Below are 27,999 nucleotides of genomic sequence, written 5' to 3'. Positions count from 1 at the left end.
CACACAAACACACAACATTGGAGGCGGGACAACCACTTTCCCTGGTTCACCTTCTGCACCATTCTTAGAGAGTACTCTGCTTCGGTCCCCAAGACCACATCTCCCTGCAGAAGGTGCTGGGGAAGTCCCGACAGAGTCTGGAAGCTTCTCACCTCTTCCTCATACAGATGAAATCCTCAGACTTGGCAGGCATTTCTGGGTCGTGAGGCCAGGGCTCCTCTGGGACCAGTGAAGCCAGAGGCCTTAATTTAGCTGCGCTTCCATTTTTCCATAGAACAGTGGGCATATTTGGAAGCTCAGCTTTCAACAGGGTGGGTCAAGGGGGTTTTTCCCTGAGAGAAGGAAGACGCCCTTTAATCAGAGACTACTACATGCCTGGTCCAGTGATGAGCAATTGGTTCTGTTTAATTTAAAAAAAAAACAAAAAAACAAAAAAACAAACAAACAATGCTCACACTTGCTTAAGGGTAAAAATGATCACCCTGGGTTATAGGTTAGAAAATCAGAGTCCAAAATTCTCAGGATGTTCTCTAAGTCGCTGACCATTATGGGCAGACTGAGAGCTGGACGTTCCAGGTGACAGAGTCTCCTGTCCAGGCTCTCAGCACTGAAACAGTTCTTCTGGGAAAAACCTGACTGCTAGCCCACTGGTTTTCCACTGGCAGGGATTTCCAGGAGAGGTGAACAGGGTCAGATCTTGAGTTCTTCCAGACCCCAAGTTCTTGTGGTGCCAAAAATACCGAGAAAAGCAGGGCCTACAACTAACTCTAGGACTCTGGGTATCCCTTGGACAGCCGGGGCAGCCCAGCATAGCGTGAGGGCTAGCACCTGGTCAGAGGACCCCTCCATTCCTGTGACCAGCCTAAGGTCTTTAACATTACGTGCTGTGGGAGTGTCTTCACCAGTACCACCCTTCTCCCTCCTCCAGTATACACACCCCCACCTCAGTTCTGAGTCCTTCAGCCCTGGTCCCTCCCCTTCCTTCTTAGTGTTCAAGACCAACTGTTCAAAGCTAGCTGGGACCAGAAGTTTGTCACACAGTATAAACCTGACCTCTGGCTAGACCAGCTCCTCTTATGAGCCCTGAAACCACCTTTGTGACCAGCAAAATGAATGTGCAAATGGATGGGGAGAAAGGAAACAAAGGACAAGCCCCATCCTACATCACACAAGTAGAAAGAAGATGCCTATAGGGACAGAGCCCGGCGAGCAATAATAGTATTGAGGAAAACAACTGTAGAACAGGCAGCGTGGTGCCGGGTAGATGAGAAGCAGGCACAAAGAGCTGGCTGGGGCTGTGTGGTTCATTTATTGGGGCCATGTCCAGCCATGCCGCAGCCACCTGAGCAGGAGCCCAGTGCCCCCAAAAGGCAGGTGGGGGAAGGGAGGAAGTGCAGAAGGCTCAGTGCCCCAGGGTTCCACCCCAGTCCTGTCTTGGTCCTTGAAGAGAGGCGGTTCTCAGGTGAGTGAGGTGTCGTCATCGCTGCCCTCTCCTGCTCCACCCGCCCGCTCCTCCCGGCTCTCTGTCACGGCGCTCTCGTCGATGTTCTCCAGTGAGTCTGCGTGTTGCACCGACAGCTCTGACAGCGCCAGGCTGGGTAACGGGCTCTGCTCCGGGTGCAGCCATGGCTTGAAATGTGGCTGGTGTTTCTGCTTCCACTCAGGGTACTTGATGCAGGCCTTGTACATCTTCTTCATGGCCTGCAGACCATCGGAACATTGTTAGGGGTGCCTGGAGGGCCACGCCCCTCCAGAGCCCTCCCAAGGTGCACAGCAGGCCCCAGTGTCCCAACTACGGGTCATTTGTAAATCTGGTCCATCAGCCATCACTCAGTGTTAACTCTGCCCCTGCCCAACTCCTCGGTGCTACCCGCCCCTCCCCCCATGTCCCAGAGCACACAGCAGCTTACCTTGGGGGCCAGGAACTGAGATGACTTATTCACCACCCACTTGGGTAAGGAGCCTGTGGGGGCAGGGAGAGGCCCTTAAGCACCTAGCCCCACCCACTGCCAGCCCTCCTCCCTCTTCAGAGTTTGTGGGGAGGCCACCCCCTTTCATTCCTTCTCAATGAAGTTCTCAAATCCCCCAAGCTCATCTCTGGCCCCACTGTCTCTCTGCCGAGCTCCAGCTCAGAGAAGAAAACCACAGGATCCTAAGTTACCACAAGTAACCTGTGGGTTGACATTCTGACCCACCAAGCTCCAGCCAGTCACCTCCCTCTCCTCACACTAATAAGCCAGGACTGTCCCCAGTGTTCGGCCTTTCTCTTGTCTGTCCTACTGGGCTTCCTCAGACTCCTTATGCCCAGCACTCCAGTCCTGGAGCTGGACAGGAGCTCCTGTCTCCCTCCAGCTACCTGCTCTGTACACACAAAACACTCTTTAAGGGCCGGAAGCCCTGGCCTGGGCCTTGGGGTATTCCTGTCAATGGCAATCCTGTCAATGAGGTTTAACCATCCTCTATTTCCGTGTCCAGTCACCAACTCACTCCACATTCTGGGGACACCCACCCTGGACCTGCCTGGAGAATCCCAACAGGAATTCAATGTGTGGCATCTTAACACAGACCGATGTTCTACTGGAGGGGATGGGCCCTCACTCTGGGAATCAGGGACAGAGGAAGGGCCACTTACTTCCTGGACCCCTGGAGCACTGAGGTAGAAGGTGCAGGGAGCTGGCTGAGGACAAAGGCTGGATGGACTTGGAGGTGGGAACTGGAAGGGTGTGAGGGGCTAGAAACCCTGGGCAGGGGCTCAGGCTAGACTCAGGGCAACAGAGTCACAGTGGCATTTTAAGCAGGTTGAGTCAGAGGAAGTAAGTTTTTTTTTTTATCTCCTCTAGTAGCTCGCTTGGACAAAGTGACTGAGTACCAGAATGACAGGCTGGGAGCCATCAGAGGGTAGAAAGGTGAGAACAGGAGGCTGAGTATGTTAGCATGGAATCCCCAGCACTCCGGAAACAAAGGTGAGTTCAAGACCAGCCTGGGCTACAGAGTGAGTCAGAAGGAAGGGAGGAAGGGAGAGAGAGACTAAGTACTGGATTTAGAAGCTGACAAGGAAAAGCTGGCCTCAACTGGCAAGTTCTGACCAGTGGGGGGGCCAGAAAGCAAGCTATTGATCTGAAGAAAGGGTGGGTCTAGGAGGGCAATGGTGAGTTCACAGTTGGATACAGCAAGTCTCAGTGTCCAGAAGACATCCGGAGGCAGATGTCCAGGAGGCTGAGCACCTCCACAGAGATGAGGGCTCAGCTGGGGCAGAAGTGAGCTGAAAGAACAGGCTGGAAAACTCAGGCCTCTGGGATGTGGCTGAAGGAGACTTGGCAAGAGCAGGTCCAAACTAGGAATGCTAGCACCAGGAAGGCAGTTCCAAACTCCTGGGAGGAGCACTGGCTACCTCATGGGTCCATTGCTTTCAAACCACTAGCTTTGGATAGAGATCCCCCCAGTACTAAATGGCTCCTAACAGACGGTCCTCAGATGGCCTGGCAGATCCAGTTCATTCACTGTACAGAGAAGGAGCCCGTTGATGGGCTGCAGGGCCGAGCCCTTACCTTTGGGGTCCACTTGGGCCAGGTAGGTGATGACACAGCTCTTGGGCCCCGTGCTCTGGATGAGGTAGCCCGTCTGGATGGACACAGCTCGGACCAAGTCTTTCCGAGGTGGGTATTTCTGGGAATGGAAGGCACAGGGAGGTGAGACTTGGGTAGAATAGAGGGAATGTCTCTATAAGGTACACACACACACACACACACACACACACACACACACACACACACCCACCACGAACCCATAGCTGTTCATATTTCTCAACAACTGTGCCTAGCCAGGCCTAATGTGGATTAAGGAAAAAAATAATCCGGCCAGGTCATCCTTGCCTCGCTTACTGTGCTATTAGGAAAGCACCAGGCTGGGTCAGGGCTTATGAGTGACTGTGAACACTGAACCCTTGCCTAGGCTAATATACCTGCTGCCCTCTCTGCCCGGGAAGTTCAAGTGAGTCCCACCACAGGACCCTGCCTGTTAGTTCCTGCTAACCCATTTGTAGGTCAGCCTTATCCCAAGGGCTAGTCAACCACATCAGTTCATCCTACCCACTCACCGCAGACGGCCCACACTGCCCTTTCCCTGGGCTACTTGACAGTCCCCAAAGGGAAGTCATTATCCTCAAAGTGCAGGAAGGAAACTGGCCCCCATGCCTGCCTGAAGTCACTGGACAGCCACAGCCCAGCCCCGCCCATCACCCTTCTGCGCATCCAGGGGGAGGGCAGGCCAACTCACAGGGTGTTTCACTGAGTAGTTCATAATGATGTAATCAGCGCCCATGGGGAGCCAGGAGCGGAGGGTGATGACATCACGGTTCTTCAGGGGCTTGGGACACCTCCCTGTAGAGGGCAAGGAACAATTCAGCCAGGTTGCTGGCCCATCTTCCTGCAAGGGAGGGTGTGGTGGAGGCCAGAAATATGGGGATCCTATTAACTGCCATCCAGACAGGAACCCCCAACCCCTACCACAGACACACTGTGAAACCAGGAAGCACAGTAGAATCCTTGTCCCCACTGTCTCCGCCTACCCTGCCTCCCAGGGCCTCACACAGCCCTTACCTCATTGCTGACTTGACTGATATATGTGAGTATATTTGAATAGCAGACAGTACTGTGAGCTCATGTGCTTGAACATGTGTCCCTGTGGCATGTGGCACACAACTGTTTGCATGTGCGTCAGTGAGAGCATGTAACTATGACCAAGGAGAGAGCAGCTTCCCCTCTCAGTGTGCCAGCACAGGAGTGGCCACAGCCAGGGAGGGAGAGGAGACCTGGTGGGAGGTGGGGATGGAGGCTGAGGGGGTTGGAGTCTGGTTCTGCGCCTGCTCACAGGAGTAATATCCTACGTCAGCGTTGACAGTCAGTCGAGCGATGTCGAATGTCTCGATGACATTACTGTCCCACTTCTTTCGGTATTCTATGTCGTGCAGGACATCGTAGAGCGTCTCAGCTGGTACGTCACAGCATTCCATCCTGCACTGCAGACAGATATGGGTTGTCAGGGCCACACAGGCACAGGGACGCGATGGCAGGGCAGAGGAGCAGGGCCCACTTCTCACCAAGAGCCTGGTTCAGATCCCCAGTCAGCCCCCAGCTTAAACCCAGATCCTCTTCAGGAGTCCTATTCAGGCCAACCATCCTGCACACTGGCTCTGTGCCCTCCCCTGGGAGCAGCTTGTGGGCAGACAGTTAATTCAGCAAAGAGCTTGAGACAGGTACACATTAAATGGAAAAATTAAATGCCCAAATACACTTTACCACCTAGCCACATATCACATATTTGTGTGTGTGTGTGTGTGTGTGTGTGTGTGTGTGTGTGTGTGTGTGTGTGTGTGTGTGTGTGATTTAACAGCTTTGGAATGCCAGCACTTGAGAGGCTGGGGCAGGAAGACCACCTCAAGTTGCTTAAGGGCCAGCCTGGGCTAGATAGTGAGTCGGTAGGAGACTATTTTCAGACATCTTCCTATTATCCGGTTGTACCCTCAAAGAGCTTCCCATCTAGGGGAGAGGACAGCCACACTGCACACCTTGCTTTATTTAGTCCTTCAAACGATTATGCCAGGTAACAAAGCCAAGGAGGGAATTGAGGTTGAAGAGGTTAAGTACCCAGGCAAGGTCACCTGGCGGGTTAAGTAGCAGGGCTGTGATTTAATCCAGCTCACATGTCTGAGAAGCAAGTAAAGACAGAACCAGGGTTCTCAAGATCTGTATTCAAAGAGGTGAATACAGATCCTTGTTCTATCCTGCCCCAAGAGCCCAACCCCCAGAGCAAAGTATAATGGTTTTTTCCTGTGTAGTCTATAACATGCTCCCAGAACTGACATTCGTCCAACACAGGAAACCCACACACTTTGCTCTCTACCCATGAGAAAGTGAGTACACTCGGCTACACGAGAGGAAGCACTGCCCCCCGCCTCACAGGCCTGGGCACAATGAAAGCACAAGATAGGCTGCTCCTGGCTGGGGGTGCTAATTTCAAGAGATGCACTATGCCCCCCACACGACGTCAGATTACAGAAAATACAGAGCACAAGGGAACAAGCGAAGGGACCCCGTGAGAACCAACGTAGACAAAGCCAGGTGCTGGGCCCTGCAGAGCTACTAGCCTGGTCTACGCAGAAGAGTTCTGCTTTGTCAAAAGGTGACGCGAAGGGCTGGGTGCCACCATTTGGCTTTTTGTTGTTGGTTTGTTTGTTTTTGAGACAGTTTCCCTGTGTAGCCCTGACTGTCCTAGAACTCACTTAGTAGACCAGGCTAGCCTAGAACTCAGCAATCTGCCCATCTCTACCTCCTAAATGCTTGGATTAAAGGCAAGGGCCTTTTTTTTGTTAATGATTTATGTTTATTTTATTTTATGTGTTATATTTGTGTGTGTGTTTTGCCTGTACGTATGTCTGTGTAAGAGTTCAGTCCCCTGGAACTGGAATATCAGACATTCATGAGCTGCTATGTGCTGGTACTGGGTACTGAACTCAGGTCTTCTGAAAAGGGAAGCCAGTGCTTTTAACTGCTGAGCCATCTCTCCAGCCCTGAGCACCACCATGTAAAGTGTGACTCTGGATTGTGACACATCAGCTATAAATAGGAAAATCCTCCTTTTCCTCTTCCTCCTCCCCCTCCTCCTCCTCTTCCTCCTCTTCTTCCTCCTCTTCCTCCTTTTACTCAGGGATTTGATCTAGGGCTTCATGCATGCAAGACAAATGTTCTATGACTGAGCTAAATCCCTGGGCCTTTTATTACTTCTTATTTCTAAGATGGGATCTCATTAAGTTGCCTGGGTTGGACTTGCATTTGTGATCTTCCTGCCTCAGCTCTTAAGTGCCTCAGCTGACAGGCCTGAACCACCAGGTGCTGCTTACAAGAGTCGTTCTGGGGTACAACTAGAGAAACATGAGGGGTCATCTGAGTCTTAGATGCACTGAAACTGTATGGAAACAAATGGTGGAAATTTCTGCCCCCGACCCCAAGTACATTATAAATTGAAAAGAGCAGGGAGGAAAATCTGTGCTTAGAAAAAGCTCAACCAGCACAAACCTCAGGGGACAACAGTAGTCTCTGCCAGAGGTGCAGTCTGTTTGCCTGTGTGTTGCCGAGTTTCTGAGATGTCTGTAGTACTGCTTCAGCAGTAACCACCCTCCCCGCCACCCCACACACACACTTTGGTTTTTTTGAGATAGGGTTTCTCTGTGTGGCCCTGGCTGTCCTGGAACTCACTCTGTAGACCAGGCTGGTTTTAAACTCAGTCTCACGAGTGCTGGGATTATAGGTGTGTGCCATCAAGCCTAGCTATTAACAACATTTTTAAAGTGCAAAGATAAGCCAGGTCACTACTACATTCTTAGAGATAAGACCTAGTTTAGAATGAAGAGTTAAGCCATCTGCCAGATAGCTCTGCCTGGCTGAGGACACCAGCTCAGACCTTCAGTCCCTTCCCCACCTTCAGCCTCTGAGTAAAATGACTGGAACACACACACAAATGAACCCCCACACACACACACGCACACAAACACACATGCATGCACAAGCAGGCATATGTGCAGCATTATTAAATTTTATTTTTAAAAGGAGTTTTAAAGTTCAGGCAAGAGGAGGACGGGGCTCACTGGCAGAGGTGATGCTTGGCATGGCCAAAGCTAAGGGTTCTACCAGCATCAAAAAAATTCAAGATCAACTCCAACCTGTCCCTAGAAAACGTGAGTTTGAGGAAGTCGTTTCCTTCTGCCCCATTTGCTTTTCTAGTCCATGAAAGCGTGTGACTGGACCCCCATCTATCCAGCAGCGCCCAGTTCCAGCCCTGGCCTGAGTCTGAGGAGGCAGAGGTGAATCTGGCCTGAGCTTAACCTTCCAGACAAGGAAGATGACCTAACCTTCCCGCTAGGGCCAGAGCAGCCTGGCTCCTCAGAGGCCGGTGTGGAGCAGGCTTCCTGGAGAATCTCTTCTAGGAGGGGGATGTTTGCCAAGTTCAGGGGCAGAGAGTGCAGTGAGGACCAAGGCCAGAGCCAGACAAGAGCACACTCTCCTGGCTGAGCTTGTCCACCTGCTCAAGTTTCTGTGGCATGGCCTACATCGCCTAAAACTCAAAACGTCCCTGGTCCCAAATATGCTGGGACCGGTGGATGATTTCAGGTGTGGGTCACAGGAAGTATAGGATGAGCCTGGGACATCTCACTGAGCTAGAAAGGAAGTACTCAAAGAGCGCCCCCTTGGGGGAGGTACCACATAAGTGCTGTTCATAGTCTTTCCACTGCATTCTGTTAGGGAGCACACTATTGTAACTTGACCCAGTAACATTCCCGAATCAATCAGCTTTCTCTACTGGGAACGTATTCCTCCCACTTGGTGTGTTTGGAACCTGGGACCTTTTGAGTATTAGGCTACCCACACCATGCCCCAGAGACTTAGCCAGGTGGACAGCAACTCAGTACACCATGCAATTGCCTGGCTTTGGGCCTTGGTCCTGGCTGCGCTCTCTGCCCCTGTACTTGGATGTGTGCAAGCATGTGCACACGTGTGTAGAGGCTGGAAGTTGACATGGAATGTCTTACTTGATAACTCTCCACCTTGTTTAATGAGGCAGGATGCATCAGTGAACCAAGAGCTCACTGATTCAGCTAGTCCAACTAGCCAGCTTACCCCAGGAATCCCCTAGCTCTGCCTGTGGTGTTGGGGTTGCAGGAGGGCTGCCACAGCTGTCCAGCATTTCCACAGGTGACGGGGACTTCGTTTCAAGTGCTGAGCCATTTGCAGGCTCTTACTGTCCCTTGCAGTTGATAAGTATTTGATAGGCGGTGCCTTAAAACTATGTACATGATTCAGGTGCGATGCGGAACATTCCTTACTCCATTGGCCCAGGCGACTTTATTGAGCTTGGTGTCGGTGCTTACATCTGGTGTCCCCATCTCCTTCACGGCAAATTTCCGAATGTCTCTGAGTGCCTGCCCAAGGGGCACGCTCCTTGAAGCCCACTCCATGGATGCGCGTGTGAATTTTCGGGTCACCCCCTCATTGATGGCAAAATGAGCTTTCTTCTTACCACCCTTCTTTGTGGGAGCCATTCTGCTGGGCCCAAGTTGGAAAGGTCTCTTATTGGGTTCAGTTTAATCTGCTATCACTGTTTTGGTTTTTTATTTTTTTCATTACTCATTTTAATAAGCTTGTCTTAGATGTAATGTGGCTCATGGTAGAGTGATACATGTCTTAGTTTGCCAGGAATTGCAGTCTCCCAGAACTGGCTACTTTCAGTGGTAAAACGTCGAGAGGCCTGGTCAGTCCTGAGAAGTTGGTCAGTCTTCAGGCTGGCTTTCATGTCTACCAGACAAGGTCATTCTTTGTCATTCTTTGAGTACTTCCTTTCTAGCTCAGTAAGATGTCCCAGGCTCATCCTATACTTCCTGTGACCCACACCTGAAATCATCCACCGGTCCCAGCATATTTGGGACCAGGGACGTTTTGAGTTTTAGGTGATGTAGGCCATGCAACAGAAACTTGAGCAGGTAGACAAGCTCAACCAGGAGAGTGTGCTCTTGTCTGGCTCTGGCCTTGGTCCTCACTGCACTCTCTGCCCCTGAACTTGGCAAACATCCCCCTCCTAGAAGAGATTCTCCAGGAAGCCTGCTCCACACCCGCCCCTGAGGAGCCAGACTGCTCTGGCCCTACACCATCCCTTTCCAGTAGTAGCTGGGATTCTCACCTTCCCAGCAGAGGTCTGTCCTAGTCGTCGGCAAGGAGGAGGCCAGGTAGATCTGCCTGGCTGAGGACACCAGGTCAGAACTTCAGCCCCTTCCCCACCTTCAGCCTCTGAATAAAATGATTGGAACACACACATGCATACACATGAGCCCGCACACAAACACACATGCATGCACAAGCAAATACATGTGCAGCATTATTAAATTTTATTTTAAAAGAGTTTTAAAAGTTCAGGCAAGAGGAGGACTGAGCTCATTGGCAAAGCCAATGCTTGCCATGGCCAAAGCTGTGGGTTCTACCAGCATCAAAAAAATTCAAGATCAACTCCAATCTGTACCTATAAAATGTGGCTTGGAGGAAGTCGTTTCCCTCTGCCCCACTTGCTTTTCCAGTCCATGAAAGTGTGTGACGGAACCCCACCATCTAACTAGCAGCGCCCAGTTCCAGCTCTGGCCTGAGTCTGAGGAGGCAGAGGTGAATCTGGCCTGAGCTTAACCTTCCAGACAAGGAAGATGACCTAGCCTTCCCGCTAGGGCCAGAGCAGCCTGGCTCCTCAGGGGCCGGTGTGGAGCAGGCTTCCTGGAGAATCTCTTCTAGGAGGGGGATGTTTGCCAAGTTCAGGGACAGAGAATGCTAGGAGCCCTGCTGGACTACAACGCTTTCAAAGTCTGGATCTAGTGTGTGTGACAGCTGCCATGTTACAAGTGAGCCCCAGAGGGGCCAAGTGTCACCAGAGAAACTGCATGCTGTTTCCCCAGAACTCTCTCCAAATCTTGATGTGGGATGGATCCCTATGACTGCGTGGGGCTACCCAGAACTCCTGAGCATAGCCCTAACTCAGCACCCCAGATCCACAGAGCCGCAGCCGAAGGATCTGGATAAGCAAGGAGGACCGCCAGGGAGCACTCCTGAACACCCTGCGGCAGGCAATTCTACTGTAGAACCCAGCTATTACCCCCAGGCACAAGACTTAACACACAAGCCTTGGTTTCCTCACATAAAAAACTGGGACGGTAGTAACAACTACCGCCTCAGGATACTGAGACTACATGAGGTAAAGTATGAACTATGCCTGGAACATTGTGAACACTCAAAAATAGCTGTTCTTACCCGGCAGGTTTCCATACTACAAGGCCATATCTGCCTTATTGGTTGCTTAATGGTTATTCCCTTCATAGGACCATCTGCTCAAAGGTTTTGCGTTGAGAAGTTGGTAGGTCTTCCCTTACCCTTTTCTGGGCTAAGTTTCCCCAATGGGAAAGCACATCACCCTCATAACCTTCCAGTGCACTATGCTGACACAGGCCCAGGAGGTAGAATGATGGCCACATACACCAGAGCAGAGAACCAGAGTCCACAGACTCCTGACTCCAAAGCATGTTGTCTAAGGACCATAGGATGCTGTGCTTAGGACCTTCTGGAGGGATGGCCAGCCAGAGAGGAGGAGCTAACAGAGTCTTCATCTGACTTGCTTTACCACACCTCCCCAAGTTCAAAGTCATGGTGATGCTTTTCTGAAACCCAGTGCTGAGGCTCTGCTTCTCTGAGAAGCCTCAGGCTATCCCAGTGCCCTGCCAGGGCCCCACAGGCTCTCAGTTTCCCTAGCAGCTCTGGACTTTTGTGCATGCGACAGATCTTTCCTGGCTACATCCTGGCTACATGGTCTTAGCTTGTGCAAAGAAAGGAGCTTTAAGTCCCAGCATCTGTACCTGTCAAAGGGGGTGGGGGGGCACCCTTCCCTGGTGCTATGAGGATTAGAGGAGGCTTTCACAGAAAGCCTTCAAATATGTGCCTTCTACAGGCTTCCAGCCCCAGGCTCCTCCCTGAGCTCTCTGGCCGTGCCCAAGGAGTGTCTCCCTGCTAACTTCCTAAGGGCAAGGTTATAAAGACAAGGAATTAAAAAAAAATCCAAAAAATGCTGAGAGGTTGGATGGATAGGTAGACACCCGCTATAGGAAGCCCTGCCCAGATCAACCCAGTCACCTTTCATGACCTTCTACCAGGTCCTGGCCTAAGTGGGTGGGACCCAGACCAGGGGTTCTGAGAGGCCCTAACTGCACAAGACACACAGCAGGCGTTGGCCCTCTCTCTACTCTGGCTCTCCCTCCACTTTGCTGTTTCCACAGGAAACCAGGCCCAGGGGATCTGAGGGAGGGCCTGCTTCCTGGGATTCGGGGATCTCCAGAACGGAAGACCCTTCTCCAGTGGCTGGCAAGAGGGAAGAGGAACACATCTGTCAGGCCTACCATGATGAGTAGCAAGGAAGCTCCTCCTCCAAGTCTGTCCCAGATGCCTCCCAGGACATCCCCTCACGGGCTCCTTTCCTAATGTGTCTGCTGTCTTGTCCCTAAATTCTTCAGGCTGTGCTGTGTCCCAGACCTCCTTGTCTTCTCCTCTCCAGGCAATTGTCCTGTCTCAAGTAGGCATTGCATTCTTCTGCCTGAAGTTCTATGGCCCCTGATCATGGCAGCCCCTGACATAAACCAGCTCAGTTAAGACCTGCTTCGTGAATGGGGCCCATAGAGAGGCTATGCCTGCATAGGCTTCTCTAACTCAGAATGCTGGATGCCAGCTGGTAACTTGTAGTGTTCCAGTTCAATTGAGACGCCTGCACAGCTGGAAAAGACCCTTGGGTACTTGTACAATTTTTTTTTTTTTTTTACAATTTTTTTGGCTTAAGAAAAATTCCTCTGACAAAGGAGTAGAGGGCTTGGAGTGGATCAGAAACACCAAGAGGCAGGTCCGGGGAAGATCTAGAACTTGTTTTTAAAAGCTGTAATAGTTCTGATAGTCAAAAAAAAAGTTAATCAGGACAGTAGGCCTACAATCTCAGCTCCTTAGGAGCTAAAGAAGGAGGAAGGATGCCTTGAAAACTAGACTGGCCAACATTGTGAGACCTCTGTATCAAATCATCATCATCATCATCATCATCATCATCATCATCATCATCATCACCATCATCATCATCATCATCATCATCTGGCCGGGTGGTGGTGCACATCTTTAATCCCAGCACTCAGGAGGTAGAGGCAGGTGAATCTCTAAGTTCAAGGACAGCCTGTCTACAGAGTGAGTTCCAGGATATCCAGGGCTACACAGAGCAACCCTGCCCTGAAAAACCAATCATCATCATCATCACCACCATCACCATCATCACCTGAAAAATACTGAGGTACCTATTTATACTCATAAACTAACATGAATATACCCACTCCTTATAAGGATGTAGTAACAGTGTGACACAGGGTCTAGGTATAGCTTAGTGATACAAATAAAACAAAGCCTTGGATCAGGCTAAAACAAAACCTTGGATCAGGCCCTCAGCAGCCCCACCACCCAAGGAAAAGAATGACACACAGTGACAGTAACAACTAGCCATACAGTTCTAGAAAATAATTTGTCAAGCCAGGCCTGATTGGCACAGCCATGAAATCCTAGCTACTTGAGAGGCTAAGGCAGGAAGATTGCAAGTTCAAAGCCAACCTAGACAGCTTAATGAGACCCTGTCTCAAAAGAAGAATGAAAAAGCTCAAAGACAGGGCTGGGGAGAAGACTCAGTCAGTAAAATGACTGCTGTGCAAGCATAGGGACCTGGGTTCAGATCCCCAGCACCCAAGTCAAAGCCAGGTGCTGTAGCAGACATCTGTAACCTCAGCACTGTGCTGGAAATAGGTGGGTCCTGAGGCTCACCGCCAGCACTGCAGCTGAAGTAGCACGCACAGACTCAGTGAGGCCATGATCAAAAACTAAGACTGGAGAGTCAAAGAAGAAGACGCCAGGTAAAACCTCTGGCCTCTACATTTGCACACTCACAGGTGAGTGCACAGGCCCTTACACACACACATACACACATACACTCATACATACACACCCACACACCCCACACACACACATACACACCCACACACACATACACACACACACTCACACACATACATACACACCCACACATACATATACACACACATACATACACACACATTACACACACACATACATACACACACATTACACACACGCATACACACCCACACATACATAACACACACATACATACACACCCACACATACATAGACACCCACATATACATATACACACACATACATACACACACACATACACACACACATACAACTCACACACACCCCAAAAATCAGAAGGCTCAGTTGGTAAAGTATTTGATTTTCAGGAATCAGGACCCGGTTTGATCCTCAAAACTGATATTAAGTGGGGTGGGGGTGGAGCTGCTGCAGAGATGGCTCAGAGGTTAAGAGTACTTGCTCTTCCAGAAGACCTAAGTTCAATTCCTATCACCCACATGGAGCTCACACCATCTGTGACTCCAGTCATAGGCAATCTGATGCCTCTTCTGGTTTACACAGGCTCCTGCTACACAGACATACATGCAAGTAAAACACCAACACATAAATTTAATAATATTTTTTTAAAAGGCAGTAACAAACTTCTAATCCCAGCACTTCAAGAGATAGAGAAAGGCAGATCACTGGTGCTCTTGGACCAGCCTAGTCTCCTTGTCAAATTCCAAGCCATGACAGACACTAGAACAAAAGCAGCAGCAGCAGCAGCAGCAGCAGCAGCAGCAGCAAGGTAGATGGTACATGAAGTGTGACAGCCAAGATCTTCCTCTGGCCTCTGTATACATACATGTGCATGCACACACGTGCATGTGCACCTAACACACAAAGAACTGAGGTAGAGTGTTTGCCTAGCCTGCATGAGGGCCTGGGTTCAATTCCCAGTACTCAGAAAAAAACTAAGCTCAGGAAAAAAATAAAGTAAGAAAAGTTCTGTTACAATATTCATGAGCATGTTATTGAATTTGTAATTAGAAAATTATATTGGAGAACAGCATAAGCAAGGCCTGTTCCATTCAGAATGACACATCACCCTGAGGACTGCGCAGCCATCAAGGGCTGTGTTGTCCACTCCACCCCACCCCCAGGACGGGGGCAGCCTCTCAGCTCTGTAACTCTCAGAGCCCAGAACAGGCTTGGTGGTAAGCCGCTGCCAGAACGGTTCATGAATTACTAACTCTGGTGAGGTGAGCAACGTCTACCGACGCAGATTCAAATGAGCAAAGCAGCACGCAAACTGTGCCGGTTTCAACCACGCACAGATTACCTGACCCTTGAGAAAGAGCTGGAAGGAATCCTGGGGATGGTCCCTCTGGGAAACCAGGGTTTAGTTTAGTTTAGTTTTTGGTTTGTTTGGTTTGTTTTTTTTTTTAATTAAAAAAATATCGAGACAGTCTCACGAAGACCAGGCTGGCCTTGGACTTGCTACATAGCCAAAGATCACCTCAACCCCCCCCCCTCTGCACCTCCCCAGTACAGAGATCATAGGCTTACACCACTACACCCAGTTTACACAGTTCTGAGAGACAAACACAAGGCTTCACGTGTGTGCCTGCCAGGCAAGCATCTTTCAAATAAGCTACATACCACCCGCCTTCTCCCACCGACACCCATCCCACAAGGTTTCTGCTGTTTATCCAGGCTGGCCTCCAACTCCTGAGTTTAAGTGGTCCTCCTGCCTCAGCACACCTAGTTATTGAAACTTCGGGCATCTGCCAGGTTTTAATTTTTGGACTCTTCTTACTATTGCTATAATATTTATGAAATGTTTTTGTTTAAACCCACTGTTGCATCTTGTATAGCTGTAATCCTAGTGCATAGGAAACTAATGTAGGAGAATAAATTAGTTTGATGTCAGCCTGGCTGTAGTAAGAACTGTGAAAAAAACAACATTTTGGTGTCCTAATTAAAGTTCCATCCAGGCCAGGCGGTAGTGGTGCACACATTTAATCCTAGCATGGGAAGCAGAGGCAAGCTGATCTCTGACTTTGAGGCTAGCCTGGTCTACAGAGCAAGTTCCAGCACAGCTAGGGTGAAACAGAGAAACCCTGTATCAAGAAAGAAAGCAGGAGGGAGAGAAGCTAGGAAGCAAGGAGGAGGAGGGGGAGGAGGGGGAGGAGGGGGAGGAGGGGGAGGAGGGGGAGGGGGAAGAGGAGGAGGGGGAGGAGGGGGAGGAGGGGGAGGGGGAAGAGGAGGAGGAAGAAGAGGAGGAGGGGGAGGAGGGGAAGGAGGAGGAGGAGGAGGAGGAGGAGGAGGAGGAGGAGGAGGAGGAGGAGGAGGAGGAGGAGGAAGAATTGTTGAAGTTGAAGTTGCTGAAGCTTTTCTACCCAGAACCTCTAAGACCTTGTGCCCTGGACCCGAGAGCCCAGGCTCATCCACACCGAGGCCTGACACTGGGCTGACACAGGTTATTGGAAATGCTCAGCAGTATCTGAGCCACTAATCAAGGAAGAGACTATGCTAGAAGTGGGAACCAGAGGGGTCTCAGGTCACTCACTCTTGGGCCAAGGCAGGAAGCAGGCAACGACGAAGAGACAGAAGGATGAGGAACTACAGGCAGAGGAGAACATGGCAAAGCCAAATTCTAAAGGAAAGTCAGATGGGCAGGTGACATCTAGATGAAAAGGGGGAAAGGCTCTTGGCAGAGACTGGTACAAGCCGGGAACCAGAACTGGCTGGCTTCAGGAAGAAGGCACATGCAGCTGCATGAGGTAACCTGAGTTACCCTGAGTGAACAAGGATAAGGCAGGAAATGGAGCTGTCCCTTGGGTACTAAACCTGCTCATTCATTCATCCATTCAGCCACTGTTAATGGAGTGCCTGCTGTGCCAGGTTCTGTGCTAGTGGCTTGACAGCTTTGCCCACTCTATGGTTAAGTCAGTGTCCCTTAGTGAGTGGCGGTTTGGAAAAAATGGAACCTTCCTAGAGCCAGTGTAACCCAAAGTCTACCCCTAAGCCCGGTCCCTAAGAATGGGCTCTATTCTGTGAGAGAACCAGGGAATACCAGATGGTCTAGCACTTAGTCAGATGAGGGAGGCCCATGCTAGAGGCTGGAGCTTATAGGGTTATGTGTAGAATGGAGAGGGGCTCTTAGGGCTACCTTTGCTTGAGGAGGGCCTACTGGAGGGGTATAGAGAACACACACGCTGTGGACCTAATACAAAGTCCCCGTCCCCCTCTTCCAGCTCAGCAAGCACAGCTGGGAAATGGCTATTGGTCCCCACAGCCTTCTCTGAAGGGGAGGGATCTGGCAGCAACTACCTGCAACTTAACTCTTCTCAGGCACCCAGGACTGGAGGAGACACAGCCTGCCTGCCGTGTCTTCTATATACAGAGCTGCCTGCAAGGACCCAGCCAGGCCCTTTTCTGCTGCTCCCCATCCAGGGCTGGGTGACTCATCCCTGCCCTGCCTGGTGCCCTCCCTCCCACTGGTCTCCAGCAGCTCCCTTGGACACCCCCATCCCCAGCATCAGCAGCAGGCCCGGCTCTGAGCAGGGATGAAGGGAAGGCCGCAGAGACTGACCTCCTGTCCTCCTGCCTTCCACTCTTACCCACAAGGACAGGGGGAGAGAGATGAAGGAGGGGAGCTGGGGAAGAGATATTAACGGGAGGCAGAAGAAAGTGAGGTGGAGCAGGGGACCAGTGAGACAAGATTGGACACTGAGACAGATAAAGACAAACACTCCCCGGGTATCAGGGGCCACCGTGGGTGATGATCCCTAAAGATCTAGCAAGCACTGGACTTCTGCCTCAGTAACTTCCTGGGCATCGATCCCTAGCCAGGCCCTAGGCCACTGGGTCCCCCATGCTCAACCCAAGCTTATTAGCTGTCCCAAGTGCCTAGAATCCAAGCTTGGCTCTAAACCAATTCCTTCCTTCCATTTTCCATAGCCCAGCTGAACCGCAGCCTTCCTTCTGGACAAGCCCTCTCTGCTCCACCATCCCTGCTTGGCCTCTGTAGCCACACCCTCCTTTCAAGTCTCCAGGTTCCCAATCAATCGGTTCCCTGAGCTTTCTAAACCAGGAACCAACAATGACTCTGCCAAGCTTGAAAGCCTCTACCTTTCCTGGCTTCAGGATAAAAATCCAACTGTCCTGCCTTCCTCCTTCCTCAGCCCCATGTGTGCATCTGCCCCATCCAGGAGCTCACAGACTTCCAGAATCTGCCTAGGCCTGGGCACCACTCCCTGTGGAAGTCCTGTCTCCCACCCTGCTCTCATCTTCAGGCTGTTGGTCACTATTCTCAGCACAAGTCTCTGTCCAACACTCCTGCAAAGGCTTTCTCTGTCTCTCCACCAGGCCTGGAGTCTCTGGAGGGGAGCGCCCAGATCTGATCTGTCGCCATATCCACAACACAATAGCCGGCAGAGTCGGTAGACAGCAGAAGAGGAGGTTTGCTAAGTGAATGCACAACTGAGACAAGGAAAGCAAAAGGAGAAGAAGGGCCGAGTAGAGCTATCAGGGACACAGGCAGTTACCAGGCAGGGAGAAGAGAACAGACACAGGGTTGGAAAAGGAATAGCCTGAGACCCAGAGAGGAGCTAGAGGCAGACGGAAGCTTTAGAAGCAGCAGGAAGGGGGAAGCCATGGTAGAAGCAGAGCTGCACCAGGGGGCGGGAGCTGCCAGGAGACAGCTGAGCAGACATAATTGGATCAGAGACAACTCTGCTCCTGCAGTGAGGGGGTGTGACTCACACAGAGTAATGCCAGACACAGAAACACAGAGACTCACACTTGGCACACATATGCATTCAGTGTGGAATGACCCAAACGTCTCAGATGCCTGCTTGGGGTTGGGGAACCGTGTACCTGCTTGTGAGGGGGCTCACAGTCCACTCATCCAAAGGCTGTGTCACACACAGCCACCCACAGTCCAGTTCCAAACACAGAAACCTACACGCAGAATCCTCCACCCCCATCAGATTACCCTGTGCTTAGAACAGAACCTCCCTCTGGTATCTTCTTCAGCTGTTTGCTTCTGTTTTGCTTGGCTCCCTGACAGGATATGAACCTCATAACAACAGGGTCTGAGAAGTGTGATTTGGTGCCAAATTCCCACAGAACACTATGCTTGGCATATAGTATAACGTATGGACTCTGTGATTAAACATATCTATGCTTGAATGAATGCATACTGGAGACACACAGGGGAGACAGATCACCTCTAGCTATCAGGCCTCTCTCTCTTGCAAGTCTTATCACCGTTCACCCATTCCTAGGTCCTGGACATCAAGAAATGTCCAAAGACAGAGAGTGGGGTCCAGGGAATGATGAGGGGACCTTCAGGAGCCAGCATTGATAAGAAACCGTAAGATTAAATGGCCCAGGTGCCACAAGGAGATCAGAGCAGGTGTCACCCCCAACTTCCCACCTGTGCAGACACTGAATACCTGCCCCGGGCCAGAAAGATTCTAGAGATGTGGCATATGCCTGCCTTCTGCGAGCCCAGGCTGGAAGGCAGGGAGGCAACGGTATGCCAGAGAGGGCCAGTGAGATGGCTCAGATAAAGGCACCTGCACCAAGACTAGGATCTGCATAGTAGGAGAGAACCAAGTCCGTCAAGGTGCCCTCTGACCTCCACACTCCTGCTGTGGCATATGCACATGCATACATATGAGCACATACACATAAAACATACAATACATGCATACATACATACATACATACATAGATACATACATACATACATACAAGTTCAGAAAACAGTGTCACATGCCCTGAGCTGCTGGCCACAAGCTCCATTTAATGGCAAGTGAGAAGAGTGTGAATTTGGCACGGGACTCTCCAATCCCATGTTTTTAAGCCTTTTTAGGGACCTTCAGCATCTCTACCAACACAAGCATGCTAGGAGGGGCTTAGAGCTTGCAAAAGAGTGCTGAGAGGGTTGGGAACACTGCCAACCTGACACCTACTCTGAGCTATGCTCCTCCTCCTGTGGCCAGAGGATGATTGTCTGCCCAGGTCAGCGGTCTGGGCTGTGACTGGGTTCTATTCCCATCTATGCTTGTTGGACACCTCATGCACACCCAGGCCTTCGGGAACACTCTATAGAGGCCCAGTGTAGGTCCTAGACCTGCACAGAGAGCCAAGTCTCCGGGTCATGGTACCTAGGGCTCTGGCTCCAGGTGTCCAGCCAGGCATAGAGGCACAAGGGGAGAAAGAGGACCCAGCTGTCTCCAGGACTGCTCTTTTCTCTCATCTCCTGAAACTTTAAACACTCTCGGCTGGAAACTGAGCTGAGGCTCGTTAAAGTTTAAAAGCCTGGGGAACTGAGTGTGGAGGGCACTAAGACAACCCAGGAACTGTGGACTCCCCTACCCCCAACAGGGACATAGCCTGCAGGCACCCCACCCACCGCCAGGGCAGGAGCCACAGGGGCTGTGTGCAGCGTACTGGCTTCCACCTCAGCCTACTCTGCAAGTCACAGTTTGCACTTTGCTGTCCCATCCCTCCTCATTCCTCTGGGCTCATCCAAGCTGCACTGGCCACAGCCCTGCTCTAGTACAGACTCAGTACCATTACCCAGACAGGTGCAGCCTCTCCCGACGGCAAAACCCTGGTACCATAAGACCCCCTAGTTCCAGAGTTCCAGAAGGCGGCAGGCCTGGCCTAGCTCACTAGTCCCTTTCTACTCCCTATCCTCAACCAGGGCATCTCGTCCAATGCCCTGTCCTGTCTCCCCCTAACCTCCTCTTTGTATCTGTGCAGAATGCTCCAGATGCTGACAAACTCCCATTCTCTCTCCCCTCAATTCCAAAGCCACCACTTAGGCAGCGTACTCCAGCACTGGCCGGCTCAGTGGTCGCTCTGGGTTCACAGCCCTCCATCCCTGGCTGTCCCCTACCTCCAGCACGGGTCCAGACAGAGGGGCTATCCAGTGACGTTCACTGAATGAGTAACTGAAGTAGCAGAACGGGCAAACTGATACTTCTGTCCACGTCGAACAAAGAACGAGTAGAAGCAGCCTGCCCAGGGCCATACAACCAAGACTTTGAATCATGTGTTCTCTCTTGTAGAGTTCAACTCAAAACAGGCGCCTCAAGCCAGAAAGTTTTCCTCAACACCTGCAGTCACTGCTGATGGTTCCCCCTTTTAGTGCACCTTCCCCATAGCACACGCTATTAGCTCCCTGGGAGCCTCTCTAGAACTCTATTCCCCAGGACATATTTGGGGGCCTCCTCTTCTAGATCTCCTATGTCAGGTCATGGCTGGAGCCAAGGCAGGACTCCTCGGAGCTATCTCTGGATTCAGAGTCCACACCTAGGGGCCTTCCTCTCTGGGATAGACCACCAAGCCTTAGGTGACCATCCTTACCTAGGCCCTGTGGTACTCACATCACCTTCCCAAGCCTAAGATTTAAGATCACCTCTACAAACCACCTGCCCAGCAACTTCCTATAGAAATGGACTCACTGACCCTTGAGAAGCAAAGGCCAAACCAGGAGCTGAACTCCCCCAACTCCTAAAACCATGTCACCTCTCATCCTTGACACCACAGACAAGAAAAACAGATCCAGAGAGGTGAAGTAACCCCTCAGACCCTGGACTTTTACCCAGTTGGGTCTCCTTCAAGGTATCCTCTCACAATGACACAGCACAGAGAGACCCAAGGACAGAGGGTAAATCTCCATGGGGTTCTGGAGACAGAGAGGCCTATAGGGCTGAGAGACAGGCCAAGGGGCAGAGAGAAGGCAGTTTTGACTGGGGCGTGGGGGAGGCAAGGATCTGAGCTCTGATCCAGCATCAGCCACTTCTAACTGTTTGGTCTTGTACAAGTGGACCCCTGTTCTGAGCCTCCATTTTCCACATCTACTCCATTGGACTGAAGAGTCCTACCTTACAGGACAATGGCAGACTTGGTGGTCCTGGCCCTACATATCCTTGTCTTTCCCAGGACAGCTTTGAGTCCCAGACTCTGAAGGTAAGAAAGGTACTCAGAGATCCCTAGGTGAGCCATATGTCACAGGAGAATGCGGTACTCATGAATGGGTACTAAGACCTGGACATTGGCTTGAGAGACTGTACCCTAAGTAGCTGTGTCATGGGACAGGTGGACAGTGAGCCTGAGCCAGGAGGAGATATTTAGAGCTTTCACCAAAGGAAAAGGAAGGACCACAGGACCAGAAGTCAGGAGACGAGTCCCTATTAATGAGTTTCCTGGGGCAAGAAGCTCTCAAGAACTCCCACAGATATTCTAACTCCAAGTCCCCAAAGATCCTGACACCAGTCTGCTCTTGTCATAGGTCCTGGTCCTTCTTGGGTCATCCCTGCTACAGTGTGTGCTCACAAACTAGGGCCTGTAGGCCTGGATGCACCTAGAATTGCCTTCCCTCTCTCCAGTAGCACTGAAAGCATTAGGAAGAAGCCAGGAGTCCTCCTCTGCCTGCCACATAGACAGACATACAGTAAGCAACAGAAGACTTGAGCACAGGTCGTCCAGCGCACGCTTGCCAGGGGTGCCTTGTTCTTTCTCTCATGTGTCCTGGCCCAGCCACTGAGTTCAGAGATCCTTCAAATCAGAAAGGCCCAATGGCAGGTAACCAGACAGCTCAGAGAGTGGAAGGGCTGTGTCTCAGTCACACAAAGCAAAAAGATACCAGATCTAGACAATTCTCTGGTTGAATGACTGAAAGTATTTTTCTATTTCTTCAAGCCTGGGCTTTGAGAAACCTGGGTTTGGGTTCTCTGCTTGTTCTCTGCCATCCATACTCAACATCTGCTCTGGTACAAGGGGCCTAGACTTGCAGGAGGAACTGTTTGCCTCCTGTCCACTAACCCAGAGCCCAGTACAGGCCTGAAGCCAGAGCAGGCCAGAGGCCAGGGGGGAGGGAAAGAGTAGGGGTAGCCTCCATTAGCCTCTTTTATTTGTCCTAGCTGTCGGCTGGGCCCAGAGCCATGGTGGCTTCCAGGGACCTTTGGACAGAGATAGGGAGAAGAGCAAGGTAAAATCGATGAAGAAAATAAGGCACCCCCCTATACACGCACACATGTATATACACACACACACACACACACACACACACACACACAGGCACACACACGACAGCACAGGATGCAGGAGAGGGGGGAAGAAAGGGGAAGAGAGGAACCAGAGTTTCAACAAACAATTGAGGTTAAGTCCCAGTTTCCTGCAATGACCCAATGATCCCTGGGATTCTGGTTTCTACCTGATGTATGACCTTGGTAAGAGTCACTCACCCCTCTGGGCCTCAGCTTTGTCATCCATCAAACAAGAGTAGGATGATGGGAACATAGTGTCCTTCAGTTCTTCAAAGAGTTATTGATGGGGTTAAAGGCCAGTGTTGCCCAAGGATGCAAATTCATCAGAGAGGGCAGCAGCACTGGAGCATGCTGACCCGGGTTGCACTCCTACCAGTTGTAGGGTGAGCTTTCTTTTGGTCTGTTTCTTTCTTAGTAACACAGAGGCAAGCTGAAGACTCTCCAGGACTAGCCTGAGGCTAAATCAGATAACCAAAAGAAAATGCTTCGATGGGAGGAGGGTGTTTATCAGAAAGAGGCTAACTGTGGCAACTAGAAGTCCTGGAATCTGGGGACGGGAAGCTCAGAGACCTCAGCTCATCTCCCAGAGTTCCATCTGTGCTGAGAAGACCAGACATGGAGCCTGGCCACTGGTGATATCTATAACTAAGGTGCCAGTCTCTTCCCTGGGCCTAGGTTCTGCCTCCCTCCTCTACTGTGGGAAATGGGGCTGAGGCAGTATGGGAGAAAAGTTAGAGACAAGATTAGACTTGGAGACTAACCCATCAGGACTCTAAGTATTCATATTCATATATTCTCTCTCTCTCTCTCTCTCTCTCTCTCTCTCTCTCTCTCTCTCTCTCTCTCTCTCTCTCTCCTTAAGCAGGTTGCACAAAAGGCTGCCTAGTACCTTAGCCTCTGTTCAGTATGTAAAGCACTGGAACCCGGTGTGTTGGAGAAAACATATGTCTTGCCCAGAAGCTCATAACACCACAGCTTCTTCAAATATTCTCCCTTCTCAAGTCTAATCTAGCCACAAGGGGTCTGCTTGAGGCAACCTAGTCTCCAGACTTGCCAACTCCTATCCATCCTGGGCAAGACTGGGTTTATTCATTAACCAAGCCAGATGGAGGAGGCAACCCCACCCTATTGACAAAGGGTGGCAGTACCCACACTCCCCCATAGACACACACACTCCCCCCCCCACACACACACACACACGCACAGATGAGAGCAGTCCCTTGGGAGGCAAACTTCCCAGCCCCTGCACACTGCTGGCTTTAAGCCTTTCTCATTCAGTCCCCCACCTTTGACTCTGTTCTCATGTCCTTCTTTCTCCAACACCACTACCCTGGTGGACACTGTGGGGAGGACCCTGAATGCAGTCAGCAACACGCTGACACTACCAGCTGCCCTTTCCGCCCTGCTCCTCAGGCTCAGACCCTAGGCTAGGCCTTGAAGAAACTCCAGCCCAGGGTCTTTAAGCCTAGGGAGAGACTCAGAGCAAGGAGGTATACAGAAACCCAGAGAGAGTCAGTCAGCAAGGGCATACAGAGAGAGTCACAGAGGGCAAAGGGACAGCAGGGAGAGCAAGCCAACCATGTGGGGACAGGTGGATCAAGCTATAAATGATTAGGACAAGGCAAAAAAAAGCACAGGGCCAGAGGGGAAAGGTCAGCACCTCAGGCTCTAGTATAAGGTCAGAAGTCACAGACCAGGCCCTAGGCAGCAGGGACCCTGCTAAGATAGTCCAACACCCTGGCCTCCAAGAGCAGGGATGCATCCCACAGACTCAGAGCTGGAGAAGGGTGCTAAGGCCTTCCAAGAGCCCTCTAAGGGGAAGTCCACACCCTGCAATGTGGCACTCACGACAAAACCACATGTGTGAGAAACAGCTACTGAGGCCCCTAGACCAGGATCTCTGCCCCATCAAACCCTAAGCTGCCCTGTCATGACGGAGAGAAGAGAATCATGGGGCCGGGAGGAGGAGAAATGGCAGTGAGGGGCTAGTGAGTATTCATTCATCTGCCTTCTGAGCTGTTTTCCCTTGACCCTAAGACCCCGCTTCCCCAACTTCACCCCTAGTATGGCTCAGGGCAAGAGAGCCATCAGGAGCTGCCAGCCACAGTCCTAAAGGCCTGCTGAAGACACGGAGCCTCACTGAGCCACAGGGCAGGGACAGGGAAGACTAGAGGAACCAAGCAGGAAGGAATCTCATCCTCTGCACACAAGAGTGCAGAGAGATGAGCAGAAGACCCATCTCAGACTAGAGAGCCCTGGGTGACAGAGGACGTGGGCCATTCACCCACCTACGGAGTCAAACGAAGGGTCCAAGCAGACGCTACTCTGAAAGACAGACCTCTGAGAAACACTATTCCCCTATGTATGCCTGGCCATCACCCATCTCCTAAACACACTGGCATGCCTAGTTAAGAGTTCCGTGAGCCAGATAAGTGGTATGGCCCATGTGTATAATGGGGGACCATACCTTCTCCTGGCTTATATTAGGAGACTGCGCCCACATGCACCCCTCTATGGGCCCCTGGTCTGAGTCGGACGAGGAGACTCCTGTGAGAGACAGTTCAGGAGGAGTGGAGGCTGCAGGTACCACAGAGCAACCCTACCTTGATCTTGTGCAGAGTTCGATCCATCTCCACAGCCTGCACCCACACAGACACACCGGCCTTGCTGTAGGTCAGGTTCCAGCCCACCTCGGCCTCACACTCTGACCGAAAACTGCGGAAGTCCTGGTCATCGGGCACCTGGACACTTTCACGGCCCAAAGCGGGCCGAGGCCCTTGGGGTTCTGTTGAAGCAGCTGGCTTTTCCATAGAGAGCGTGGGGAGGCCCGGGGCCCTGGTCCTAGTCCGACTCTCCTGGGTCCTCCGCGGAGGCTCAGACAACGTCGGCGCGGCTGCAGATGCTGACGCCACCTTCCTGGGACCTGCAAGACCGGTTTGGGGACCAGAGTCAGTGCGCTAGGGGCGCGGGTGGGGCTAGCCGGGGTCCCGGACCAGCGGACAGCTTTAGAAGGGCAGGTACTGGCCCCAGGCGGTTGTGCACCGGCACAGGACAGTCACCACCCTCCCACAAGGAGCGACCTCATACTTCCCTGGAGCGGCAGTAGGGTTGCTGCGTAGCGGGTGCAGGAGCCCGCGAGAGCCGGGCGGGACTCTGGGGATCGCAGGTGCGGGTCTGGCACGGAGTCCCCGCGCGGTGCTGGCCGGACTCGCACAACTAACTCGGCAGCAAGCTGCGCGGGGCCATGGTGGGGGCGGGGCGTGGTGGCCAAGTCTCACCTGTACGGGCTTCTCTGCCGGGGCGGGCCGGGGCCGGGGTGCGAGCTCTTCCGCCGGCGCCGCTGCCTCCGCTGCCCGGGCGACCGGGGGCCGCGCGGGGGCCCTGGGGGGAGGAGCAGTGGGTCCTGCCGCCGGCCCCGCCCCGCTCCGCGCCCCCCGCCCCGCGCGCCCCCTCCGCCCTCCTCCCTCCCGCTAGGCTCCGGGCTCCCGGGCTCCGCTCGCCTCGCTTGGTATTTTCCAGGCTGCGGAGGTAAGAGCTGCGGGAGCACCGAGCCCCGCCCCGCCCCGCCGGGTCCTAGCGCCCGCCCCCGTAAGCCCCGGAGAAGGGGCAAAGTCCGGGAGGAGCTGTAGACTAGCAGAAGACCCGGGACCAGTGAGCAGTAGCGATGTAGCCAAAAGGCAAAGTAGCCTGGGCTCTCAGAATAAGGTTGAGGTGCCAAGAGGGATTCTGGAAGTTAACTGGGAGCTCCTTCTCTACTCCTCGCTCCCACCCTTGCAGGTAGGTACACACTTCTGCAACAGTTTGTTCACACACACACACACACACACACACACACACACACACCACTTCAGAGATTCAAGGGTGGGCACACACAGCCATGACAATTGAGAGCCTAACTAGCAGGGATAGGGATGACAGATCCTCAGTAACTAACTTAGAGATGTCCACAGCTTGCAAGCTCCATCAACCAAGAGCATAACGAGCCTCCTCCACACACCCAACTCAATTCCCACTAGGGTGTGCAAACCCAGCCGGAAGTTGATCCAACTTAAAAGGCTCAAGGTTCACAGGCTGGCCAGCATTTGGCAAAATTTCCACTTCAGTCTCACGCGGGCCAGAGAGGGGTCCTGAACCAGCACCCTCTCACATTGCTATTTGATAGCTTCCAAATGCACCCCTCTTTAGCTCTCACCCATGTACACACACATCCCGTAGGGTAACACTAGTACTCAAAAGCACAGGGCCCCAGAATGCTGGAGCCCCACCCCACCCCCTCCCCGGCCACCGCCACCCCTCAACAGAATAGAGTGGCCCAGAGCCCTACTCTGTAGCCTGATTTAAGATCTGTTCGCTAACTCCTCTGCCTACTTTTCCATACTGGAAGCCCTGACCCGTTGTGCCAGCTCTGTTTCATCTACTCAATGCGAGAGCAAGGACCAGGCCAGTATGAGCATGACAGTCTGGTCACTGGTCCTGGGCCACAGAAGACTTTTGATATGCTCCTCTGGAGAGAAGGAACAATAAGTGACCACCATTGACTTAGTAGTGCCAGAGTGAGAGCCAAAGTACCAAGCCTCTGCCACCCAGGGCTTCTTTCTGTGCCCTCTGCATTCTCTCCCTGGGCTCTCGTCACCTCCTATCTTCACCGTGTAGATTTCTTTTCTTACAGGTGTTAAGAGAAAACCGCGGACTCAGCACTGCAGCAGGTTCACAAATAGATGTGTATTTTTTTTTCCTGAAGTGCTCAGGGCTCTGAGATGTTTGTAAATCGCGCCCAATTTTAAAATGAGCAGGAAGCTGCCTGTGGTAGCGCAGGCCTATAACCCCAGCTACTCAGGAGACGGAGGAGGAAGATTCAAAGTTTAAGGCTTTCCCTGGGCTACATATTGAGTTCAAAACCAGCACAGGCAACAAAGTAAGACCTGCAATCGTTTTTTTGTTTTTGTTTTTGTTTTTGTTGTTTGTTTTGCTTTGTTTCTGTTGTTTTTTTTTTAAAGGCTGAGGCTGTAACTTTGTGGTAGAGCCCTAGATTTAATCATTAGTACCACAAATAAGAAATAAATCAGTGTAAACACATAGCCATGATGGCAAGTTGCCCTGAAGGGTGTTCTACAAAGTAAGTCTAAAACAAAACAAAACCGCAGGTCCCCATCAGCCTGTGCAATTGACCTTAGATACCCAGGCCTCCCATCGGTGTGGGAGGAAGCGGTGTGGGAGGAAGCGTCAGCTAATCACACGCACGCCCTCTAAACTCACCCTCTTTAGAAGTGTCTGGGAATGAGTAGGTGGCTTTGGGCTTGAGAGGCCCCAGGCACTAACTCTCTGAACCTCCTTTGCCCATGTCCACCTTCCCCAAGCCTCAGTGTGTTTGTCATACCAACACTCCCAGGCTGGCA

At 51.8% G+C, this 27,999-nt stretch overlaps 1 protein-coding gene across 10 annotated transcripts in view; it reads right to left on the bottom strand.

Annotated features, from left to right (window-relative positions):
- Window positions 1–1,290: 1,290 nt before the first annotated feature.
- Window positions 1,291–27,999, bottom strand: part of Stard10 (StAR-related lipid transfer domain containing 10) — a 28,795-nt gene continuing 2,086 nt past the window's right edge. The window contains exons 1-8 of one of the 10 annotated variants that reach the window (XM_087657046.1): window positions 26,060–26,125; window positions 25,882–25,984; window positions 25,207–25,526; window positions 4,870–5,017; window positions 4,276–4,379; window positions 3,549–3,666; window positions 1,911–1,963; window positions 1,291–1,701 (exon numbers count right to left, since the gene is read on the bottom strand). In XM_087657046.1, coding sequence (XP_087513172.1) covers window positions 1,459–1,701; window positions 1,911–1,963; window positions 3,549–3,666; window positions 4,276–4,379; window positions 4,870–5,017; window positions 25,207–25,413 — 873 coding nt within the window. In that variant the 5' untranslated portion in view covers window positions 25,414–25,526; window positions 25,882–25,984; window positions 26,060–26,125 and the 3' untranslated portion in view covers window positions 1,291–1,458. 10 annotated transcript variants of the gene reach the window in all.

The sequence above is a fragment of the Rattus norvegicus genome, chromosome 1, assembly GCF_021556685.1.
Source record: "Rattus norvegicus strain SHRSP/BbbUtx chromosome 1, alternate assembly SHRSP_T2T, whole genome shotgun sequence".
NCBI lineage: Eukaryota > Metazoa > Chordata > Mammalia > Rodentia > Muridae > Rattus > Rattus norvegicus.
This window is presented reverse-complemented; position numbering and strand designations above follow the sequence as displayed.